The sequence below is a fragment of the Drosophila tropicalis genome, unplaced genomic scaffold (genome assembly GCF_018151085.1).
Source record: "Drosophila tropicalis isolate 14030-0801.00 unplaced genomic scaffold, ASM1815108v1 contig_867, whole genome shotgun sequence".
NCBI lineage: Eukaryota > Metazoa > Arthropoda > Insecta > Diptera > Drosophilidae > Drosophila > Drosophila tropicalis.
Window position 1 is genome coordinate 1,380,813 of NW_027173362.1, and position 21,834 is coordinate 1,402,646.

Sequence of the window (21,834 nt, forward strand, 5' to 3'; positions counted from 1 at the left end):
TACTCTCACCCTTAGGACTGTACTCTCCGTGTAGAAATCAATAAGGCTGGTCTTGTCGTTTTTAAAAAGTTTTGTAAATTTTAAACATAATTGCACCAGTGATTGGGTAATAGGAAAATAAGTAAAAAAATTAAGAGAACAAACAAAACGCGAAAATCAAATTTAAAACTTCATCTTAAGCTTAATTGAAGGTTAAACAAAGTCAAGGTTGGTTTAATAAAAGTCTCAAATTTAAATCAATAATTTTTGGGGAAAGAAATGCCCCTTTAAATTGTAGAAATAAATTTATTCAAATCCTTTATCAAATCATCAAATTCTTTAATAGCGAGCACCAGCATCAAAAGAAGACACGAGCCATGTCTTATGTGAGTTGTGCATAATTAAAACAAAGGGAAGAAAAAGAAATAAATGTCCTTGGACTTGTTTATATTTACAGCGCTTGAAGGCCACCAAATGTCCCACGGATGAGTTGTCTCTGACAAATCGTGCCATTGTCAATGTGGGTGATTTTCCTGAAGATGTCAAGTGAGTAGTAAATAATATCGTCCCTTTGCCAATTTAACGGTTAATTATGATTTCCCATTCACAATTTTAGGTATGCAGACATCTCACCAGCTTCAGGGCAACATTTTATCTTTGCCCTAGAGAAGACCGTGGAAGTGCCCCGGGGCTATGTGGGCTTCTCTCTGGTGCAGCGTAAGTGGGCCATGCTCTCAATTAATCAGGAGCTGGATGTGCGTCCCTATCGCTTTGATGCCAATTCAGATGTCATTACCAGTGTGTCCTTTGAGACGGATTTTCTGCAGAAGAAAACGTAAGTTTCGGTTCATTTTTGTTGTTGTTGTTGTGATTCTGATTATGTAATCATCTTTTGGCTCGACTCTGATGTGTTAGTGTTTCAACGGAACCTTATGACTCTGATCAGATGGCCAAGGAGTTCATCATGCAGTTCGCTGGCATGGCATTGACCGTCGGCCAGTCACTGGTCTTCAATTTCAAGGATAAGAAACTTTTGGGTCTGGTGGTCAAGTCCTTAGAAGCCATCGATCCGAAAAGCTTGGGCGAGGGCAAGGAGCCAGCCATGCGCAATGTGCGCTTTGGTCGCATTCTGGGCAACTCGGTGGTTCAGTTCGAGAAGGCTGAAAACAGTTCGCTGAATTTGCAGGGCAAGTCCAAGGGCAAGGTTGTACGCCAGTCAATCATCAATCCCGATTGGGACTTTGGCAAAATGGGCATCGGTGGTCTGGACAAGGAGTTCAATGCTATCTTCCGGCGGGCATTCGCCTCTCGCGTCTTTCCACCAGAGCTGGTCGAACAGCTGGGATGTAAGCATGTAAAGGGTATTCTTCTCTACGGTCCTCCCGGCACGGGCAAGACACTAATGGCTCGCCAAATCGGCACCATGCTGAATGCCCGCGAACCGAAGATTGTCAACGGTCCGCAGATCTTGGACAAGTATGTTGGCGAATCGGAAGCCAATGTGCGCCGACTCTTTGCAGAAGCCGAGGAGGAAGAGAAACGCCTGGGTCCGAACAGTGGATTGCATATCATTATTTTCGACGAGATCGACGCTATCTGCAAGCAGCGCGGCTCCGTGGCAGGCAACAGTGGAGTGCATGACACTGTGGTGAATCAGTTGCTAACTAAAATCGATGGCGTGGACCAGTTGAACAATATTCTGGTTATTGGCATGACCAACCGACGTGATATGATCGACGAGGCTCTACTCCGTCCTGGTCGCTTAGAGGTGCAGATGGAGATCAGTCTACCAAATGAACAGGGACGTGTCCAGATTCTCAATATTCACACGAAGCGTATGCGTGATTTCAACAAGATCAACGACGATGTGGACTGCAAGGAGATTGCCTCGCTCACCAAGAACTTTAGTGGCGCAGAACTTGAGGGCCTGGTGCGAGCCGCCCAATCTAGTGCTATGAATCGTCTGATCAAGGCCGACGCTAAGGTCACTGTGGATCCAGAGGCCATGGAGAAACTAAAGGTTAATCGGGATGATTTCTTGCATTCGCTGGAAAACGATATCAAGCCAGCCTTTGGCACGGCCCAAGAGATACTCGATAATATGCTGGCTCGGGGTGTCACTAATTGGGGCCAGCCTGTGGCCAGTTTGCTAGAAGATGGCATGCTCTACGTGCAGCAGGCCAAGGCTCCCGAATCTAGTGGACTGGTTTCCGTACTCATTGCCGGTGCTCCCAATTCGGGCAAGACGGCGCTGGCCGCCAAACTGGCCAAAATGAGCGACTTTCCCTTTGTCAAAGTCTGCTCACCAGAGGATATGGTCGGTTACACCGAATCGGCCAAGTGTCTGCATATACGCAAGATTTTCGATGACGCCTACCGTTCGACTCTTAGCTGCATTGTAGTGGACAATGTGGAGCGTCTACTTGACTATGGTCCAATTGGACCGCGCTATTCCAACTTGACCCTGCAGGCGTTGTTGGTGCTGCTGAAGAAGCAGCCGCCAAAGGGGCGCAAGCTCTTGATTCTCTGCACTTCCAGCAGGCGGTAAGTGTCTGCAACTGATTGAGCAACTCCTTATTATATGCCTTATTTCTATATCCTAGGGAGGTACTGGAAGAAATGGAAATGCTCACGGCATTCACCTCTGTACTGCATGTGCCGAATCTCTCCAGTCCCGAGCATGTGTTGGCTGTACTCGAGGATACGGATATCTTTAGCAAGGGTGAAATCCAGGCTATAGGCAAGAAAATGGCAGGCAAGCGGTACGTAAAACGTTTTTTTTTTTATTGTTTTCAATCACAGTCCACTTATCGAATCCTTCGTTTTTTTAGCGTCTTTATTGGCATTAAAAAGCTCCTAGGTTTGATTGACATGGCTCGGCAGACGGAACCATCCCAGCGGGCTATCAAGTTCCTCTCCAAAATGGAGGAGGAGGGTGGTCTGGATATGGTAGCTCGTAAATAAGTTGCTGACTAGACAATTCTTCCTTATTCTTGCCCATCCTCTGTGCAATCTCAATTATTAGATGTTAAGTGACAAGTATCTCAAGAAAAGACAAAAAACAAAAACAAATTACTATTATATTCCAGTTATTATAGAGAAAATTGTTACTTACTCGCATATAAAATAATGTATATCCGCTCCGCCCCCTCGCCCGCGCCCTCCACGTGTCGTGTAGGCTTCGCGTTATATCGCTCCCAATTACCAATTACCAATCAAAGAGTGACAAAAATGTGAGAACCTGTGTGACCTGATTTGGCATAGCGGCTGGTATTACGAATATATTCATACGATATTACTGGATATTGCGATAACAATATATAAGTAGCAATTTTTTTTTATCCTAATTTACCTTAAACAAAAAAGTTGTTAATATCTGGTAAATACTAGAAACAAAACACACGAAATTTTCTTCTTGTTAATTCTAAGATTTGCTTGATAAATAGCACGAAAATGAACACCAAGTATGGATATTTGGGGGAAAATGCTAAACTTATTAAAATAAATTGTTAATCGCCAATGTTACATTAATATATACATACATATAAATAAATATATATATATATATATATATCTACTATACCATTATTTGACTTAAATAAAGTGAAATTGTATTAAAACAAAAATTTAATTGAAAAATAAATAATTCAAATGAAGTCAGGCTAAAAATGTTTGTTTTTTTTAAACATTTTTTTTTATAATTTAAAGCAACAAAAAACCTTTGTTTTTTAATTAAGAAAATACACAAATAATTGAAGATTCAACTTCAAAAATATATTTCCTTTTCTGCTTTCAAAAATATTTCTAAATAATTTTTTATGTTTGATCATCCATTACAAAGATTTGCCAAATTCAAATCGTAACGAGGTGTTCCAAATTAGAGATGAGTAAATTTACACTTAGATCGATAGCGGTAAATTTTACACGAGATTTTTGTGTTGAAAAGTGAAAAATCAGGTGAAGCTAGACTTCAGTGTTGGAAAACGCAATTTGTTGTGAATTATGTTGTTGCCACTCTGTTGTTTTATTTGGCGCGTTGTTTGATCGCTCTGGCAGCCAAATATTATACTCTGAATTATAAAATCGAGGAATATTGTATTCTACACCATATTTGTTTTTCCTTTGTTGAGAATAGTGCGAATAAAAGATTGAAAAAACCCGCGTATTCGCGAATCCGCAATTTGGTATGTGGCAACACTATCTCAACATTTGACAATTGTTTGAGCTACTTTTAGCTAAAATCCCGCTAAAAACATAAATTTTCTTTTGTTAATTACACAAAAACTACGAAATAAATCGTCAAAGCGCACCTGAGGTAGTGCTAGCGGAATTTTTCTCTTTCGTTTGACACCAAATTTATGTAGTTTGAGCCTGTTTTGTAACCTAAGTATATATTTACCAAGAATAATATTAAAATTCAATTGTGAAATGCTTTAAATGTCACATAAATTATAATTTCACTAATGATTAATGTATTTATTATAAAAATTGGTATTTTCGGTAAATGTTTACTATTACTACTCGGGCCCAAAACGCGCTTAAACTACATAATTTTGGTATCAAACGAAAGAGAAAAATTGCACGAGCACGACCTCAGGTGCGCCTTGGCGATTTATTTCGTAGTTTTTGAGTAATTAACAAAAGAAAATTAATATTTTTAGCGGGACTATAGCTAAAAGTAGCTTTTTCCGGCTAAAAAAAGCTGTTCAATTTTGAGATGGTGTTGCCAAATGCCGAATTTTGGATAATCGAATACGCGGGCTTTTTGAATCTTTTGTTCGCACTATTCTCAACAAACGAAAATATTGTTGAGTTTACAATATTTCTTGATTTTATGGAACAAATATAGTTTAGAATACAATATTCGGCTGCCAGAGCAGCCAAATATTCCTCGACTTTTGAGATTAGATTAAAATATTTGGCTACCAGGGCAGTCAAACAGCGCGCCAAATAAAAAATAGCGTTTGACAACACTGAAATCTATCTCTACCCGATTTTTCCACTTTTCAACACTAAAATCTCGAGTAGTAATAGTAAACATTTACCGTATTTTCTTGTTTAGCATCGGTAGATAATTATGACGTATTATGAATGCACATACATACATATGTATGTGTGTGTGTGGCTGTGCTTATGACATTGGCATTATCAAAAGTCGCGCATATGAAAAACACTAGATAATTGATATCATGCTCTCAGTTGTTTATTAGACGTGAACCCGTTCGCTACTGTAGCTAACTAATATTTAAAATGTCATTAAAATTCGCAGCAAATTTAAATTTCCTTTTCACGGAAACAGCAACAACAATTGCTGAACGCATTCGTCTGGCCCATAAGCAAGGATTCCCTGCTGTTGAGATTCCTTATCCCGAGGGCGAGACGCAAAACGTTATTGATGCCATCCAAGCAACAGGTATTACTGTTAGCCTGGTCAATTTGTCATTTGATAAGACAAATGAGAAGCTTCGCTTTGGCTCCACTAGCATTCCGGGATCCGAGGAACTGTTCAAGAAACAATTGAATGAAACCATTGAATTTGCCAAGCAGGCCAAATGCAAGAAGGTTCACATAACCGCTGGCATTATTTCGGATCGTTCGGAGAGTGATCATGCCCAGACATATTTGGCCAATTTGAAAGTGGCTGCTGCAAGCCTCAAGGCAAACAATCTCCAGGGTGTCATCGAGCCAATCAATAAATATGCCATTCCAACATATTTCATGAATTCGTATCCAAAGGCATTGCAAGTGCTGAATGAACTGGGCTATGATAATGTCAAAATACTTGCCGATCTCTATCATCTGCAGCATATACATGGAAATGTCGCTTACACATTGAAGGAGTATAAGAATTCGATTGGACACTTTCAAATTGCCCAAGTGCCGCATCGTCATGAACCAGATGTAGCAGGAGAACTGGATTATGGCTATATATTCAAACAGGTTGAAGAATTTGGCTATGACGGTTGGATTGGCTGTGAATATAAACCAAAGACCACAACATCAGAGGGTCTTGGCTGGGTCTCCAAATTCGGATACCAGTTGTAGTGGGCACACAAATATGTTAAAATGTCTCTCATCATTTTTGAAATAAATTTGTATTTTTGTTAAAATTGTGTCAAAAGAACAGGCGAACTTCCTTTGTTTTTGGTTTTGCGGTTGACCCAGTTCGCCACATAACGACCTGAAACCATAGTGGTCTAACAACAGATATGAACAATGGAATTATTTTTTTTTTTTTTTTTTTTTTTTTTTTTTGATATAACAGTTGGATGACCTACACATAGAGGGTAAATAAATGGTGTAGACAGATGTAATGCTCGTCGCAGAAGAAGTCAGTAGATAAGATAGTAAGCCACTTGATTTAGGGCCAAAGTGGCTATTCTTTTGCCTTCTTATCTTTCTCAGCTTTTTTGGACTCGTGTAGAACTCTCTTAGCATAGTCGGCTATATGCAGGACACCCATGGTCGGTGATGCTATATGCAAATTGTGGCCATTGCAGTAAACTCTATTAATATGCGGATTGTGCAATTCCGCAATAAGTGTGTGACAAGCCGTAGATGAGTCCCCCGTTGATTTAAGCAAGTTCTAAACCATGTAGAAAAAGAAATATCACATCAACATTCTATATATCTATTTAGTATGTACTAACCATCCAAAATTCATTTCCCGGCAAGGCATTACCATCCCAGGCATATGTGACAAAGAGCAACATATTCTCATGTTCTGGCAGGGATAACTTCGTGGCAGGATTCCGTTTTGAGATAAGTATCCGTATACCATCTGCGGTGTGCTTTGGTATCTTAAGTATTGCTCCATTATGAAGACCACCGCAGCGATTTAAATGAAACCAGGAGAAATGCACTACACCAATGTGAGATAAACGACGGCCCAGCTCTCTAATGCGTTGCTCAAAGGTCTCCAGAAATATTTGCTCCTGCTGGGCATTTGCTCTCCACACTCCCAAACCGAAACCAACCACATGTATGTAGGCCAATTTATCCATAGCCTTAGCCCTGGCCTGGGCTTCCAGCAGTAAGGTATCAAAACTAATAGCATACCGTCGCTTCATTACCAGATTATCGAATACATCCTGCTTATTCTTCGATACACCGAAACGTTGACTGTCAATGGTGACCTCGCCATGCTTAAAGTCGCGCGTCTCATAGAATTGACGCCACAGCCGTCGATAGCTTTGGGCCTTTGTCTCCACTGGCTTTGCCAAATCCAGGCCATAGCCTGCCTCCGACGTATTTTGGGAGCGGGCAATGACGATTTCCTGAAATTCCATCAAATTGCGACGAGAGAGACGAGCTCCAATTAGACCCATTACAACGCCCTCAGGCTCCAAAAGTCGGCGATCTCGTTGTATGCGCCCACAATTGGCACGTTCGCCCTCATTAATAAACTCTGTGTAGGAGCTAACCGATAAAAGAGCTGACATTTTGATATCATCATAGCTAAGCACATGCTCGAGTTTAAGTGGTGCCTTTTCTTGCAAGGAACCGATGGGCTCAAAGCCACTGGCTCCCGTTTCGCCAGTAAGTAAGAGATATTTGTCATTGCGGGCAAAGAAACTGGCGCAGCGTTTCTCCAGCAGTCGCTGGATGAATCCACACAAGGATAGGGACTGATAGACAGGAAGTTCCACCTCATTACCTGAAGTTCAACAACATCGTTTAATGTAAACGATTAATCTCCGTAACTCACCCCATTGGCATTTATGCTCCAAATAGTTTAAATACAACAACAAGGTCCGTTCATGTATTACCGGATAAACGGAAGCTATTTGTTTGGCTATGTGACCATGTCGGGCCGCTGGTTGACTCGTCACCCGGCAACTGTTCACACCAAACTGTTGAGCAAATAAATAGGTTTTTTCAATAGATCACAAAACAATAAAATCAATACTTCATACCTTTAAAGGGAATTCCCGCGATGTACCAATAAATTCATGAACATCTACATTTCTTTTATTATTGTCGGGCTTCTGAACCGATTTACATTGCTTCAGGAGTTTTCGACCAAAGTCACTTAAACTTTCGAAGCCGCCTTCCAGCGATGGCCAAATTTCGTCAACTTCTTTGCCAAACGAACCCATGATTCTTGTTTCAATAATTTCACAATTTGAATTAATTGCATTTTTAGGCTGTGAACCAATATTTATTGACTCCTTCAGCTGTGCAGTGAATCAGCAGCTGATATCTCGATAGCCGTTTTTGATAGTTATCGCTATCGACATTAACGGAGCAAAGTTATCGATGAAATAGTACTGCGAAATTTCAAAAATAGTGCTGGACAATGGTCGATGGTTTACCACCTCTCTATAGGCAGTTGTGCAGTTAATAATTTAATACAAACAATCATGAAATTCCAACATAAAACGAAACAGTGCAGTAGAATTCTGTCATAAAAACTTTTGACCTTTGTATTATTTATAATTTTTGTTTTTTCAAGTGATTTTTGTATTTGCGAATAATATTAACAAAAAAAAAATTTTGTTTGAACCAATGTAACAACGTAAACACCACATAGAAGTTGATAAGAAGAAAATACTCTTCTGTAGAGGGATAGGATAAACAGAAGCAGCCAAAGCCCAGTGATCCCTGGGCGGAAAACCAGGACAACTGAAACAGAAAAAACAAAAACAAAGTTAGAAGTAAACAAATTACCACTAGTCAAAATGACACGTAATGCTGGCACTGCGACGCCAAAATCCACGGCATCAGCACAACCGGCACCGGCAGCTGCGGCTGCTGCTGCTGCGTATGCTGCCAAGCAGAAACGCAGCTCATCCAGTACAGCTGCTCGATCTCGTTTCAATCCCTTCTCCCTCACCTCTTCCTCGTCGAAGCTGATGTTGGACAAATGGAAGACTTTAATTGGATGCATTTGTTTGGCCATAGCCACATATTGCGGCTACTTGGGCTATTTAGAGACACGAGTGAATACGCCATTTGATAATCAAAAAATGGTCATACGCACAGCATTGCAGGACGCCAAACGCTTTTGGGGCTCATATAGGCCGAACACTTACTTTGGTATGAAAACCCGTGATCCACATTCCTTGGTGATGGGCTTGATGTGGTATACGCCAAGCAATCTCGGCCATGGTGGCCAAGGTATACGGCATTGGTGCGAGCAGGGAGATCAGCTGGATAGCTATGGCTGGACCCATCACGATGGACAAGGCTTTGGTGTCCAGGTTATACAGGACTTACCTTTTGAGATAAAAACATCGTTTGTCAAATATGAAAGCGTCGATGCCGATGGTAGGTTGGATAGACACAAGGCTGACTTTGGTGGCGATTGGACAGCTCGCATATCGGTCAGAAATACAACGAAGGCTTGGGACAAGACTATATCTTTGATTTGGTATGTGGCATTGGATGAGCGCACAAATGGTCACATTAAATATGTATCGGATGAGAAGAATCCCGAGGCAGGGGTGTATGGCGAAACACAGGGATTGGGTGAATTTAAGGTAAGTTGATTACTTAGGATTGCCATCCATCACCAATATCACTCTCCTCCCTCTTTTTAGGTCCGCTTTCAAGCTGTCAAGGGACGCATTCTTCATAAATCCTATTTGAGCACCGTGGCCCCATCTTTGGCTCGCCTCAAAGACACATTGGTTAGTCATTTTCGTGCCTTTGCTGATAAGCGTGGTCAACGATTCATTGGATTGCCCGGCGAAATTGTTAGTCAAAATGGTTTGCCCTCTACGAATCCAGAGCCTAATTTTATAGCCATACAAATCACCGCAGAAGTGGACTTTACCCTAGATATAACATACCAATCGACATCGGGCTATTCATTGGGTCGGTCGACGCTTCAAAAGCCAATTACCGGACGCCCCTACAGTGAACTCTTACAAAGGAAAGTCAAGCAATTCGAGCAACGTTTCGATGACACATTCGAATTGCCCAGCAAGGGCTACTCGCAGGCTGAAGTCCATATGGCACGCAATGCTTTGGCCAACATGTTGGGTGGCATTGGCTATTTCTATGGCTCCAGTCGTGTCCAATCGCAGCATACTCAGAAACCAGTTCCCTATTGGAAGGCACCACTCTATACGGCAGTGCCATCGCGTAGCTTCTTTCCCCGTGGTTTCCTTTGGGATGAAGGATTTCATGGTCTTTTAATAAGTGCATGGGATTTGGATATCGAACTGGAAATCATATGCCATTGGTTTGATCTGTTAAATGTCGAGGGTTGGATACCCAGAGAGCAAATATTGGGTGTTGAGGCGTTGGCCAAAGTGCCGGAGGAGTTTGTCATCCAGCGAAATAGCAATGCCAATCCGCCAACATTCTTTTTGACCCTAAAGAAACTGTTGACTCGTCACCGTGCTAAGTTCAACAGAGACAAACGCAGAATGAGGACATTGGAACGCTTGTATCCCAGATTACAGAACTGGTTCAATTGGTTTAATACCACACAAAAGGGTAACATGCGTTCACAGGCATTCACATTCACTGTTTATAAATAGTTTTTATATTTGTTTTCCTACAGGTGATCTAATGGGAAGCTATTATTGGCGGGGTCGTAATGCAACAACTTTACGTGAACTGAATCCCAAGTCGCTGTCATCTGGCCTCGATGACTTTCCGCGAGCCTCGCATCCTACCGATTTGGAGCGTCATCTCGATCTACGTTGTTGGCTGGCTATGGCGGCCTCAGTGATGGCCGAATTGTCCTCCATATTGGGCAAAGATGATGTTAAATATTATGAGACAGCTTCCTATTTGATGGACAATCAGCTGCTCAACCAATATCATTTGGATCCATATACAAAACGTTATGCAGATTGGGGTCTTCATACAGATAAAGTCATTCTTAAACATCCGCCCATGCAGCAGCATCAGAAGCATCACCATCATCAGCAACAACAGCCGGAAATGGTGCGTGTCACATTAGAGGAGCCATCATATAAATTTGTCTCCTCCAACTTTGGCTATGTGAATCTATTCCCATTGTTGCTAGAGCAACTAGATCATGATTCACCCTATTTAGCGCAAATGATGAATGAATTGCGGAATCCACAAGTTTTATGGACACCCTATGGTTTGCGTTCCTTATCCAAAGATTCGCCACTCTATTTGAAGCGAAATACTGAACATGATCCACCATATTGGCGTGGACCCATTTGGATAAATATTAATTATTTGGCATGCAAGGCATTACATCATTATGGCAAAATCGAAGGTCCCAATGCTGCCCAGGCGAGACAGATCTATTCGGAGCTAAGGGAGAATCTAGTTAAGAATATCTTTCGGGAATATCAGAGAACTGGTTATCTGTGGGAGCAATATGACGATGTGACCGGCCAGGGCAAGGGCTGTAATCCATTTACTGGGTGGACTGGACTTGTGGTCCTACTTATGTCCGAGAAGTTTTAAATTATAAAATGTTGTACAAAACTGCTATCCATAAATCCAGACGAAAGAAAAAGAAAATGCTTAATTTCCTTAGAGTTAAATAGACGAATTTCAAAAATAAAAAAAAAAAACTTTCAAATAAATAAGATACACAACTATAAATGTACATATATAGTATCTATTAATATTTTGTGAAATTGCTTTACCTATTTATATTGGATACAACAAATATTCGTAAGAGTATACAAATTTCGCTATATTTCAAAAACCACTAAAGGTAAATATTTAATTAGGCTACTCGGGCCCAAAACGGGCTTAAACTACATAAATTTGGTATCAAACCGAAGAGAAACATTTTAAATTAATGTTTTTGGCGGGATTATATCAAAAGTAGCTGTTTCCGGCTAAAAACACTGTCAAATTGTTGAGATGGTGCTGCCAGATGCAAATTTCGGATACTCCAATCCGGGCTTTTTGAATCTTTTGTTCGCAATATTTTCAACAAACGAAAATATTGTTGAGTTTACAATATTTCTTGATTTTATAGAACAAATATAGTGTAGAATACAATATTCGGCTGTCAGAGCAGCTAAATATTCCTCGATTTTATAATTCAAAGTAAAATATTTGGCTGCCAGAGCGGTCAAACAACGCGCCATATAAACTGGCAATCCACAAAAAATTGCGTTTGCCATTACTGAAATCTAGCTTTAGCCGATTTTTAAACTTTTCAACACTGAAATCTCGATATTTCCATCGATGGTTTTGCAGCACTAACAAGTAGATAACTTCACTGCACGTGTTTAGTTTTGGTTTCGAATTTTAAAGATATTTTATTTTTTAATTGAAATTCTTTCCGTATATTGAATGTAAATATGGGTAAATTTCGCTCGAAACTGAAGCGTCATGGCAAGGGCAAGACCTGGAACAAGGGCCAAGCTGCATCCTCAAATCCCGAGCAGATGAAGCATCGTCTAAAGGCAAAATCTCGTTTCTTTCAACCAAATTTGAATCTTGGTAAGATTTCCGCGATGAGATGTTCAATGACATTGAATGGGATCAGTTTATTTAAAATGTATTTGGCTTCAATTTGATTTGTAGCTGCTGCTGCAACCACTCCCAATGCGTTAACCATGGAAGCGGTGCATAAACATGAACAACGTCAGGCCTACAATGCAGAGACAACAACAGTGAATGATGTAGCCGGCAGCCTGATGAGCTTCACCCTGGACGATGAACAGGATGATGCTACTCGTACCGGCACTGGCACCTACAAAACATTCAAAACCTTTGCCTCCAATTACAGTAGTTGCTCCAATATGAGTTTTAAGAAGCTTTTAACTGGATTTCGTGCCTCATCTGATCTGCATAAAGAAATGTTGGCCATTTTGAGTGCTCTAACTGAAATTATCCATGAAAACGGTGGCACTGAATCGTCCACGGAATATTTTTTGCTATTAATGGAACAGATTGAGGCTGCCCAAGAGGAGCGTGACATTATAGCCGGTGTGGCATTGCTATCCATGGGCATTAAATCTGTGCCGGCGGCTGTGTTAAGGAAACGTTTCGGTCAAACATCAACCACACTTCAGAGCCTTTTGCAGCGTTTTATGGAGTCCAGCAATCAATCGGTCATACGCTATGTAAGCCTAATCTTTACCCCTAATCATGCTTTTCTTAATGTTTTCTTCTTTTTTAGGTAATTGGTTGTCTTTCGGTATTGTTACGTGCCCAGGATTATGCTACATGGACATATAGTTCAACATTTCAATATTTTGATGCTTTACTGTCGTTTTCAATACACTCAAAGCCAAAGATTCGTAAGGCAGCCCAGCATGCAGTTGTTTCCATTATCCATGGCAGCTGCTTTATGTTGCCACCTCCACCAGCAACAGAAGGAGAAGACGATAAAGGCCAGGAAAAGGAACAAAAGTCGCCAGTGAACTATCATCCGGCCAGTAGTCGAGTAACCAAGTTTTGTTTGGCTCAATTTAAACCGGAAATGCTGGCAAATTCTCAAACAACAGTTCTTCATACGCTGGCCCTGCTAAAGGACACGCTGAGTGGATTTCGCACTGAGGATATACGCAGCGTGTGCGAGCATCTACTATCCATAATGACAGCGGCAAATGTCTTGGTACGCACCAATTGCTTTCAAGCCCTGCATACCCTATTCCTCACGCGCACATCGAATTTGAATGCCACATTGTGTGCTAAATTGTTGGCCGCCATTCACGAGTATCGCCCCGATCGCAGCGATGTGCGTCAGACTCTTGCCTGGATTACCGTGCTCAAGGAGGGTCATCTTCATTTGGCTACACTTCAATTGGATCTATGTATGCAAGCTCTGCCCCGCCTCATTGAGATCTGCACGACCGATCTCTGGCTATCCGAGCGCACCGAACTTGTGGTAGGTGTTTCCAATTGTATTAAGGAATTGTTGCAAGATTGTGTGGCCCGTGCCTGTTCGACGAGTGAGTCGGCCCAGCAAAATCGTCAGCCCGTCTCAAGGATTATAGCTGCCATCCATAAGGTGCTCAACTCGCCATTTGGCGAGATATCCAAATATGTCATCTTGATATTTTCTATTGTGTTTGAGGCCTGCGGCAAGAACTTTGGGTAAGTCAGACCCCAGTCTATATCGTAAGAAGATTGTCAACTTGGTGTCTAATCTTTTCCAGAACTGAGCTGACGCCATCTCTGCTAACAATTGCAAAGCGTTACGACAGCCAAAGTGCACTTCGTTTGCAGATTGAGCACACATTGATAAGTGCCATTAAATCTCTTGGTCCTGAATTAGTTCTCAAGGCGATTCCTTTGAATGGCGGCATCAGCGGAGGTAACATTTTATTAGAACGATCCTGGCTTCTGCCATTGCTGCGCGAGGGTGCCAAAGGAGCCAGTTTGCAATTTTTCAAGGACCACATTGTCCCCCTTGCCATCCAGTGTCAGGCCAAATGGAAGGAATATGCCGATGCCAAAAATACGGCATCTGCTCACATTTACGAGCTCCTCGCCTGTCAGCTATGGGGTCTATTTCCAGGCTTCTGTCGCCAGCCAAGAGACCCCGAATATCTACGTCAACTGGCACCCACATTGGGTGCTGCACTGAAAAGAATCCCGAATTTCGGCCACCAATCTATGATGGTTTGATCGAGTTACTTGACGAAAATCAATCAGCCGAGAATCTGGCAGCTATTGGTCAATATGCCAAGAACTTTTTACCCCGTCTCTTCAATATTTACACGCAGAAACCAAGCGGGAGCTATGAGTCGGATCAGAGGAAACGGGTTCTCGAGGTGATACGGTTGTATGTGGCCCGTGCTCCCACCGAAGTGCAAGCCCAGCTCTTTGAGAATGCCCAGGAACAGTTGGCCGCCAGTGCAGCAGCTAGTTTTGAGTATGATGCTCTCTTCGACATAAATGCGGCCATTGTGCGTGTCCAGAAATGCCGCGGCATTGAGTCCTATTTTGAGAAGCATATGGCTCCCGTTTTGCGTAATGATAAATCGAAACTGGTGTCCAAGGACGAGCAGAAACTAAAGAAGCAACAACGCAAAACATACGAGTAAGATTTTGAAATCAATATGAAAGATTCGGCAATAACCTAATCCATATATTCGATAATTTGCAGACTCCTACGCGAACTGATGACTTCGGAACTGGCTTCATGTCAGAAATTCACAAGAAAGAATTGCAATGCCTTGCAAAAGTTACTCCTGGAGGCATTTACCACCAGTTGCACAGTCTGCCAAGCTTCACGTTTATAGTAAGTTATTCTTCACCCATGTTTTGGCCTTCGAATTGACCATTCTCGTTTTAGTTGTCTGAAATCTCTATTGGAATGCCGCAGCAATTTAACCCACAATGATCAGCTTGTAATGAAGGCCATACCCGAGGGTGTGCTTAACTATAAGGAATTCTCCACTCGCAAGGAACCCATTGCCGAGCAACTTATCAAATTTATAGCCAACTTATATCAGGAGGCGGGGAAAATAAATGATTTCGTTGACATTTTAACAGCTGGCTTTACTGGCGATGAATCCCTGATCACAAATACAATATTGGCTTATCGTGCGGTCCTCCAGCAGCAGGGACAATATCTTACTGTGGCCACCTTGGAGTTTTTGATGCAACAGATTACCGTGTTCCTGGTGCAAAAGTCCAGAAATCAAGCAGAGGCCGCTGTGGCATTTCTGATCACATTTATCAAGGTGTTGCCCATTCCATTAGTGGCCAATCATCTGGAGACAATTGTAAGTGATAAAGTTTCAAGATTTTAACAGCTTTTTAAAATTTGTGTTCTATTTATTGATTTAGATGCGTTCCCTATCGGCCATGACCAAAGACACTAAACGCTATTGTCGCATTCAAATTGGTTATTTCCTTAAGAAGCTTTGCAAACGTTTCACCACAGAAGAATTGGCTCGCTATGTACCTGGCGACGATGAGGTGACCCATCGTCGGCTCAAGAAGATTAGAAAACAAATGCGTCGCGATACGCGCAAGAAACAGAGCGAAGATGCCGCTGCCGCCGCCGCTGGTGATAGTTCGGATGAGGAAGGAGGAGCAAACGGTCTGGAGCAGAAGAGTTATACGTAAGTTAAAGGAATTCTAAAGATTGCTCGTTACCCGGTGTTAACTTTTTCCCACCCCCAGCATTGATGACATTTTGGCCGATTCGGATTCGGATCTACCCGAAGATATGGATGCCGACGATCAAGGGGAGAATGGTGGTGCAGCAGCAGCCAACAGCAAACGTCGTTCCAAGACCAAACAACGAAGCACATACATACGCGAGGAAGCCGATGAAATTGTCGATTTGGCCGATCTCAAATCCATTGGCAATGTGCTAAGTAAGTTGCCGTCGATCCAGTTGGTCACCATTAACAAATTTAATTGCATTTCTTCTCTCTCCATTGTATTGTAGCAAGCGGTTCATCGGCAGTTGCCAGTAGCAAAATTGCAAAATCATCGAAACCTCAAGTACCTGACGGTGGATTCAAGACTGCTGAGGATGGTCGACTCATTATTAGTGACAAGGCTGTACGTGGCCAGGCAACGGCCATGGATGACGATGATTCGGATGGCGAATCATCTGACTCTGTGGATAGCGGCAACGAACCAGATGCCAATCCAAAACGTGGCATGGAAGATGACTCCAGCGATGAGGAAGAATTGAAGCAACAGGCGGCGACAAGTGCTAAACGGAAACGCAAAGCAACCGATGCCCTAAGCATGCGTTCTGGCAAGACGAGCACCACACGATACACAGCTGGTGGCAAGGGTATACATCGTCAGCTGGGATCTACTGCCAATGGGGGTGATAATGTATCCATGAAATCGGGTAATGGTGGTAAACAGCAGCGTGCAGCGGGCAGTGAATATGGCAGCAAGAAGGCTAAAGGTGATATGAAACAACGTGGCAAATTGGATCCGTATGCATATATTCCACTGACTAGGAATACACTCAATAAACGGTAAGTGAAAATCCCAAAAAATTAACCCAAAACAATCTCTTTAACATCTTCAACTTCAATTGTAGGAAACGGGCCATGAATTCACGTAAATTCAAAAACATGCTGCATCAAGCTGGTGGCGGAGGAGGCGGAGGCGACGCATCTAGTGGCCGCGTGGGCAAGAGCTACAAGTAGACACAAGTTAGCTACTTAATTATATACACATAATATGACTACAAAAAAGATCATAAAGATAAACCCGTGATGTTGTGATGAACCTCGGCATGTTAGAGGGAGAGATTTTTAGATTTCTTTTTTTTTTTGTTTTTGTTCATAATTACGAAAAGTATATATCACCATGAGAGTGTATATTATATATATATTTCTATATAAAACAAAATTGAAAATGTGCGCAAAAAGTCGGCTAAAATTGTTTCTCAATGTGTTTGTGTAACCATTCACCCTCAGGATCTACGCCAGCCATTGTTTCCTCTATGAAATGCATTTTATTTTGACTATCCACAAGGATGACGGTATGGGTGCGACTGCCATAGCCTTGATGATCGATAAAGACATTTAATGAACTTAAACCCTCCCCCCCAATTCGGGGCACGACGCTGCAGTTCCGGATCGGGCCAGAATTTATGTTTGTTTTTCAGTAATTCCAACAGGTGAGAGCTTAGTACATCCACCGAAGCATTGCCATGCTCACGAACAGTTGCCTCGAATTGCTGTTGACCATGGCTAACTTTTTGGAAGGGCGATGAAGGCAGACTATTGCCAAATCCGTATGACTTGCCTGGTTCAAACTGAGCCAATGTGGGTGGCACATTGCTAAGCAACTGTATCTGAGCTGAGGTGGGTCTACAGAGGGAAACAAAAAAATAATATGGATTATGAAGGCGATGTGGATGTGGCATCTCACTTACGTAATCTCAATGGAGACGAAATTAAAGGCACTATATTGGTTGCAATCCTTGAGTAATCTTCGATTATAATTCATTGAACTGAACTCCTTGGATGATTCTTTCACATAATCTGCCACGATCATGCCGCGTCCTAGTAAGAAATGTTCGTTATTTGTGGGTATTTGCTGATGCGGTTGCAAAATGTTCAGGGCTTAGAGGAAAACGAACGGGTTGGATGGATTTAAGGATTAGTGCCAACAAATATGAAGAAGCTGAGAATCTGAGCATTTAGCTGGTGAGCCTGAGCTGTGAATGATTACCAATTGCATTCCTGGGTTTTGGTTCGCCAGTTAAATTGAGCAGAGCACCCACTTTGAATACGTCCTGATGATGGCCAATGGCCAGCCAAGTGCCTCCTTCACGTCCTGGTTCCAGATCAATGCCTACACGAAACGAGAAATATTAAAAACTAGCTTCATCTCCACTCATTTAACTACTAACCACCATAGACATGTTGAGCCTGCGACCACTTGCCCACCTGTTGTGTCTCACGAGCATAGAATTCATCACGATTCGATGCCAAGATGAGTTTATAACCACCAGGAGAAGGCTCTGCGTTCGCATAAAAGAATATCACACACATCTTATAGCTATTATTCGATCAAAATCGTACGATTGTGAAAGCAACAAACAGTGAAAGCGATCGAATTTACGTTGGGGGCAGGTTGAAGTGGGGTCAAAGACACAATCAGTCTCTTTGTTGCGTTGCCTTTTGCTTACGGCTTTGGGTTTTTATCAATAAATTATCTCTCTGCTCAGTCTTATCCGTTAAAGTCAAACAAATATAATAAAATACTAAATATAGTTTACGGGCTTCTCGCAACTGGCCTAGCGAGGTTTCTGCCTTAGGTTTAAGTGTTGTTCCTCGTTGGTTTAGTTGGCTACCGCAGTTGTTTTGGTTATCTCATTGCAATATTTAAATTAAATTTTCGGTTTCTGTTTCTACTACTTGAAAAATTTTGTAATTTTGTTTGGTGTTGCCAGATAACTAAAAACCAATCAGATGTTTCGCGGGTACGTCAGAAGTAGTCAGTGTTGATAAACACTGCTCAATTTCACCGATAACTTGGCGGTGGTTATTTGTTTTCTTATAAGAATAATAATCGGTTTTTCGAATTCAAATTTCGTCTCCAAATTTTACTTGTGAACAATTTGCAAAATTTTTATATTGGCTTCAAGTATTGTATTGTTTGTGGCAATGTCTTCTTTTCTCTTTTTTGTTTTACTTCTCAGTTAGATACGTATGCCTATACGTTTCTTTGATCCTTGCTTGATGAGAGCATGCTTTTTGGGCAAAGTTGACGTACAATTCAGTACAGTCACGTGTCAGATATAGTTGGCGACTCTTCATATTATCCACACAATAGAGAAAGGAAGAAACGCTACGCAAATCAATCCAATGATGCTCACAGTGCGTCTGCCCCAGTGACTCATCGGCTGCCATCATCTGATCAAGATCTAGTTCAGAATCATTGTCACTCTCTAAATGGACTTCCTCAAAATGATTCTCGTCATTTTCATACTCCATGTTTGTTGATGAGCGATGGGAGCGCAGTATTTGCCTAGGGCTTGGCATTGGTGTTGGCGTCCTTCGGGGCATATTCTTTGATTTTAATTTACTTTGTTTTCTTTTATCTAGGCATTGCGGAAATGCATCAGAATTGTTGGTCGAATTGATTTACTAGATACTTACATGGTCAATGGTTAGTATATGCCACCAAAAAAAGTGTATAAAATCAATATATATACGTAGAGTATATTAAAAAAGAAAACCAACCAACCAATAGTCAACCGATCCTATGCCATAAAATAGTATACTCCAAGTGAAAATTGAAAATACAATGAGTAGAGATGTATTAACTCCAGACTACTTGTTAACTATGTTTGTATATCCACACAAAAGAAAAAAACACATTTAAAAAGGTTTCTTTGATCTGTTTTTTTTTTTTTTTGCAAAGTGAAAACGATTTGTATCTTATTCCAAACAAAAAATAAATACATATACATATATATATGTATATATAGGTATATGTAGAAAGAAATTATAAATATACATACATATAAAGATATTGATATATTTTAAAAATAAGTACATACACATAAAATGGCTTTTGATAAAATTGTAGATATGCATATCAAAATAATTTGCTGCGGCTTAAACAATAAGGAAGAGGGAGGGCAGGGAAAGGCAGGGAATGCGTTTAAGGGTAAATTGATGACCATTTAACAGATGCCAACAAGATAAGACTACTCTATATATTTATGCATATATGATCACCATCTATATATGTATATATTTGCACAAGAGTCGTGGAGGGAAACGTTTTTCATAAGGTCACTTAAATCATATATATACATAACATATATATGACAATATCTGATATTTACCCTATCTAATTGGCTTCAAAGGGCATATACGATACGATACATTATAATCACTTTTCTTTTGTTTTATTTGCTGTATTTGCATTTCTTTTCCATTGTTTCAGGAAAATAAACGAAATTCTCATAAAATAAAAAAAGGCAGAAAATAAGGGAAAAGTTGTAAAAAAAAAAAAGGTTTTTTGTCTTGAAAATGGCCACTGTATGGGTTTTTGTTTTTGTTTTTGTTAGAATTAAAAAGTAGGCTAGAATATTTTTGCTAAACTAGGAGTGCGTCGAAAAGGATTCCAAGAACTTGACGAAACGCTGCCCACAAATCTTGATTTGGCGGTAGTTTTCAGACGTAACTTGGGCTTAGTCGTTGTGCTCGTTGGACTGGAGGAGCCGGATGAAATGCCAGATGAACTGGCTGCCGATAAAGTGGATATGGAACCCTTAGATGATAAAGGCTGTACCAAGAAAAACAATTAGTCTCTCATTATTTCAGCAATTTTCATTTCGATTCGATTAGACTCACCTTTAGGTAATTGCGGTCCATGGGCGTTATGACTTTAAGCTCCAAAGTGGGTCCACATGACTGTATGAGACGCACGACCTGCTGATGGGTATACCATTTGACATCCATGCCAGCAATTTCCACGATAAAATCACCCTCTTTGATGCCCCCCAGCTGAGATAGTAGAGAAATATGTATTTAGTTTTTGCTCCATTCTTTAACCATTCCAGTTAACTCACATCGGCCAATGAATTGATTTCCACATGTGCAATTATGACTGGAGCATCGCCACGGACATGAAAACCGAAATTCTCCAATTCCTCTTTGTAGAGACTACAGCTACCTTCATGGATATGATCGCTCTCGTGTTCCGCTGGACATTGACAATGATAGTTATTGACGGCACGGCTACCACTTCCGCCCATGGAGTCGTGATGATGTTGATGATGATGATGATACATAGCCGAACCCTTTTGCAGGCGTACGCAACGGGGTGCCGTCCAATGACGACGTGCCGAGAATATTGCTATGGGTCCCAGGCGTTTAAATGGATCTTCCACTTTATACGATGTAAAGTCCGGTCCTGTGAGACTTAATGTGAACTTTGAGGCGGCTGTTTTGGGAAGCAGTTTCTGTTAAATCGAATTCCAAAGATTTCTCATTCTCAATTACCTTCTACTGTGCGCTCGGTTAGATCATAGCAATCATCAATGTTCGTTTGGGGGGGATTGCAGACGAAACTTTTCGTATTCATCTTGGGTCTTATAATGCGCCTCCTTAATGACTTGGGTGAGGGAGGTCTTGTTCTATAAGCATAATCATATCATATAATAATTGTGGGTGGTGCGTGGGTGGGTGTTAACTACTTGCCTTCAGATAGCGGCACATACGCTGCAATCGCTGAGCCTCCTCATGACTAGCCAGAGCTTCTTTCAAATGGGTATGCTTGATGGCCACACAGGTAGCGCTGTCCTCATTCTCATCATCGAGAATGCCACGCAAAGCCTCCCTTGCATTACCAATGAACGATTCATTGGACGAGGGAGCCAAACTCTTTTTGGTGCTCAATGAAATGTTATCATCGCCCAATGTGGCATCAATCCCACGAGCTTCATAGTGATGGGCCAAAGCTAGCAATTGAGAAATGCAAAATGTTTAATAGTTCGAAATT

General features: G+C 41.4%; 7 protein-coding genes across 7 annotated transcripts in view; 4 read left to right on the forward strand and 3 right to left on the reverse strand.

Moving 5' to 3' along the window:
* The first annotated feature begins 22 nt into the window (after positions 1-22).
* Positions 23-3,605, forward strand: comt (comatose). Its single transcript, XM_068298688.1, has 7 exons — positions 23-207; positions 326-365; positions 437-525; positions 596-814; positions 895-2,523; positions 2,583-2,741; positions 2,811-3,605. The coding sequence occupies exons 2-7, from the start codon at positions 357-359 to the stop codon at positions 2,941-2,943; spliced, it is 2,238 nt and encodes a 745-aa protein (XP_068154789.1). The 5' UTR covers positions 23-207; positions 326-356; the 3' UTR covers positions 2,944-3,605.
* Positions 3,606-5,125: 1,520 nt separating this feature from the next.
* Positions 5,126-6,103, forward strand: Gip (hydroxypyruvate isomerase-like protein Gip). The gene has a single exon (XM_068298468.1). It carries the CDS (start codon positions 5,230-5,232, stop codon positions 6,022-6,024), a length of 795 nt encoding a protein of 264 aa, XP_068154569.1. The 5' UTR covers positions 5,126-5,229; the 3' UTR covers positions 6,025-6,103.
* Positions 6,104-6,233: 130 nt separating this feature from the next.
* Positions 6,234-8,135, reverse strand: LOC137583493 (uncharacterized). The gene is made up of 4 exons (XM_068298541.1): positions 7,896-8,135; positions 7,688-7,832; positions 6,630-7,636; positions 6,234-6,565 (listed from the first exon to the last, which is right to left on the reverse strand). Exons 1-4 carry the CDS (start codon positions 8,076-8,078, stop codon positions 6,356-6,358), a joined length of 1,545 nt encoding a protein of 514 aa, XP_068154642.1. The 5' UTR covers positions 8,079-8,135; the 3' UTR covers positions 6,234-6,355.
* A 147-nt stretch (positions 8,136-8,282) lies between these two features.
* On the forward strand, positions 8,283-11,503 carry GCS1 (mannosyl-oligosaccharide glucosidase). Its single transcript, XM_068298634.1, has 3 exons — positions 8,283-9,461; positions 9,522-10,425; positions 10,493-11,503. Exons 1-3 carry the CDS (start codon positions 8,661-8,663, stop codon positions 11,377-11,379), a joined length of 2,592 nt encoding a protein of 863 aa, XP_068154735.1. The 5' UTR covers positions 8,283-8,660; the 3' UTR covers positions 11,380-11,503.
* A 647-nt stretch (positions 11,504-12,150) lies between these two features.
* Positions 12,151-17,236, forward strand: LOC137583389 (RRP12-like protein). The gene is given in 11 exon segments (XM_068298373.1): positions 12,151-12,375; positions 12,460-13,001; positions 13,058-13,977; positions 14,040-14,464; positions 14,467-14,926; positions 14,993-15,127; positions 15,182-15,614; positions 15,679-15,956; positions 16,018-16,214; positions 16,289-16,838; positions 16,904-17,236. Coding segments are annotated over 11 exon segments (4,191 nt in total). The 5' UTR covers positions 12,151-12,233; the 3' UTR covers positions 17,013-17,236.
* On the reverse strand, positions 17,080-19,272 carry Tango2 (transport and golgi organization 2). The gene is given in 5 exon segments (XM_068298374.1): positions 17,080-17,415; positions 17,417-17,681; positions 17,747-17,936; positions 18,046-18,168; positions 18,227-19,272. Coding segments are annotated over 5 exon segments (894 nt in total). The 5' UTR covers positions 18,369-19,272; the 3' UTR covers positions 17,080-17,241.
* Positions 19,273-19,840: 568 nt separating this feature from the next.
* Positions 19,841-21,834, reverse strand: part of Rhp (rhophilin) — a 35,291-nt gene continuing 33,297 nt past the window's right edge. The window contains 6 exon segments of the mRNA XM_068298665.1: positions 19,841-20,616; positions 20,685-20,837; positions 20,903-21,276; positions 21,336-21,378; positions 21,380-21,469; positions 21,534-21,793. Coding sequence (XP_068154766.1) covers positions 20,413-20,616; positions 20,685-20,837; positions 20,903-21,276; positions 21,336-21,378; positions 21,380-21,469; positions 21,534-21,793 — 1,124 coding nt within the window. The 3' untranslated portion in view covers positions 19,841-20,412.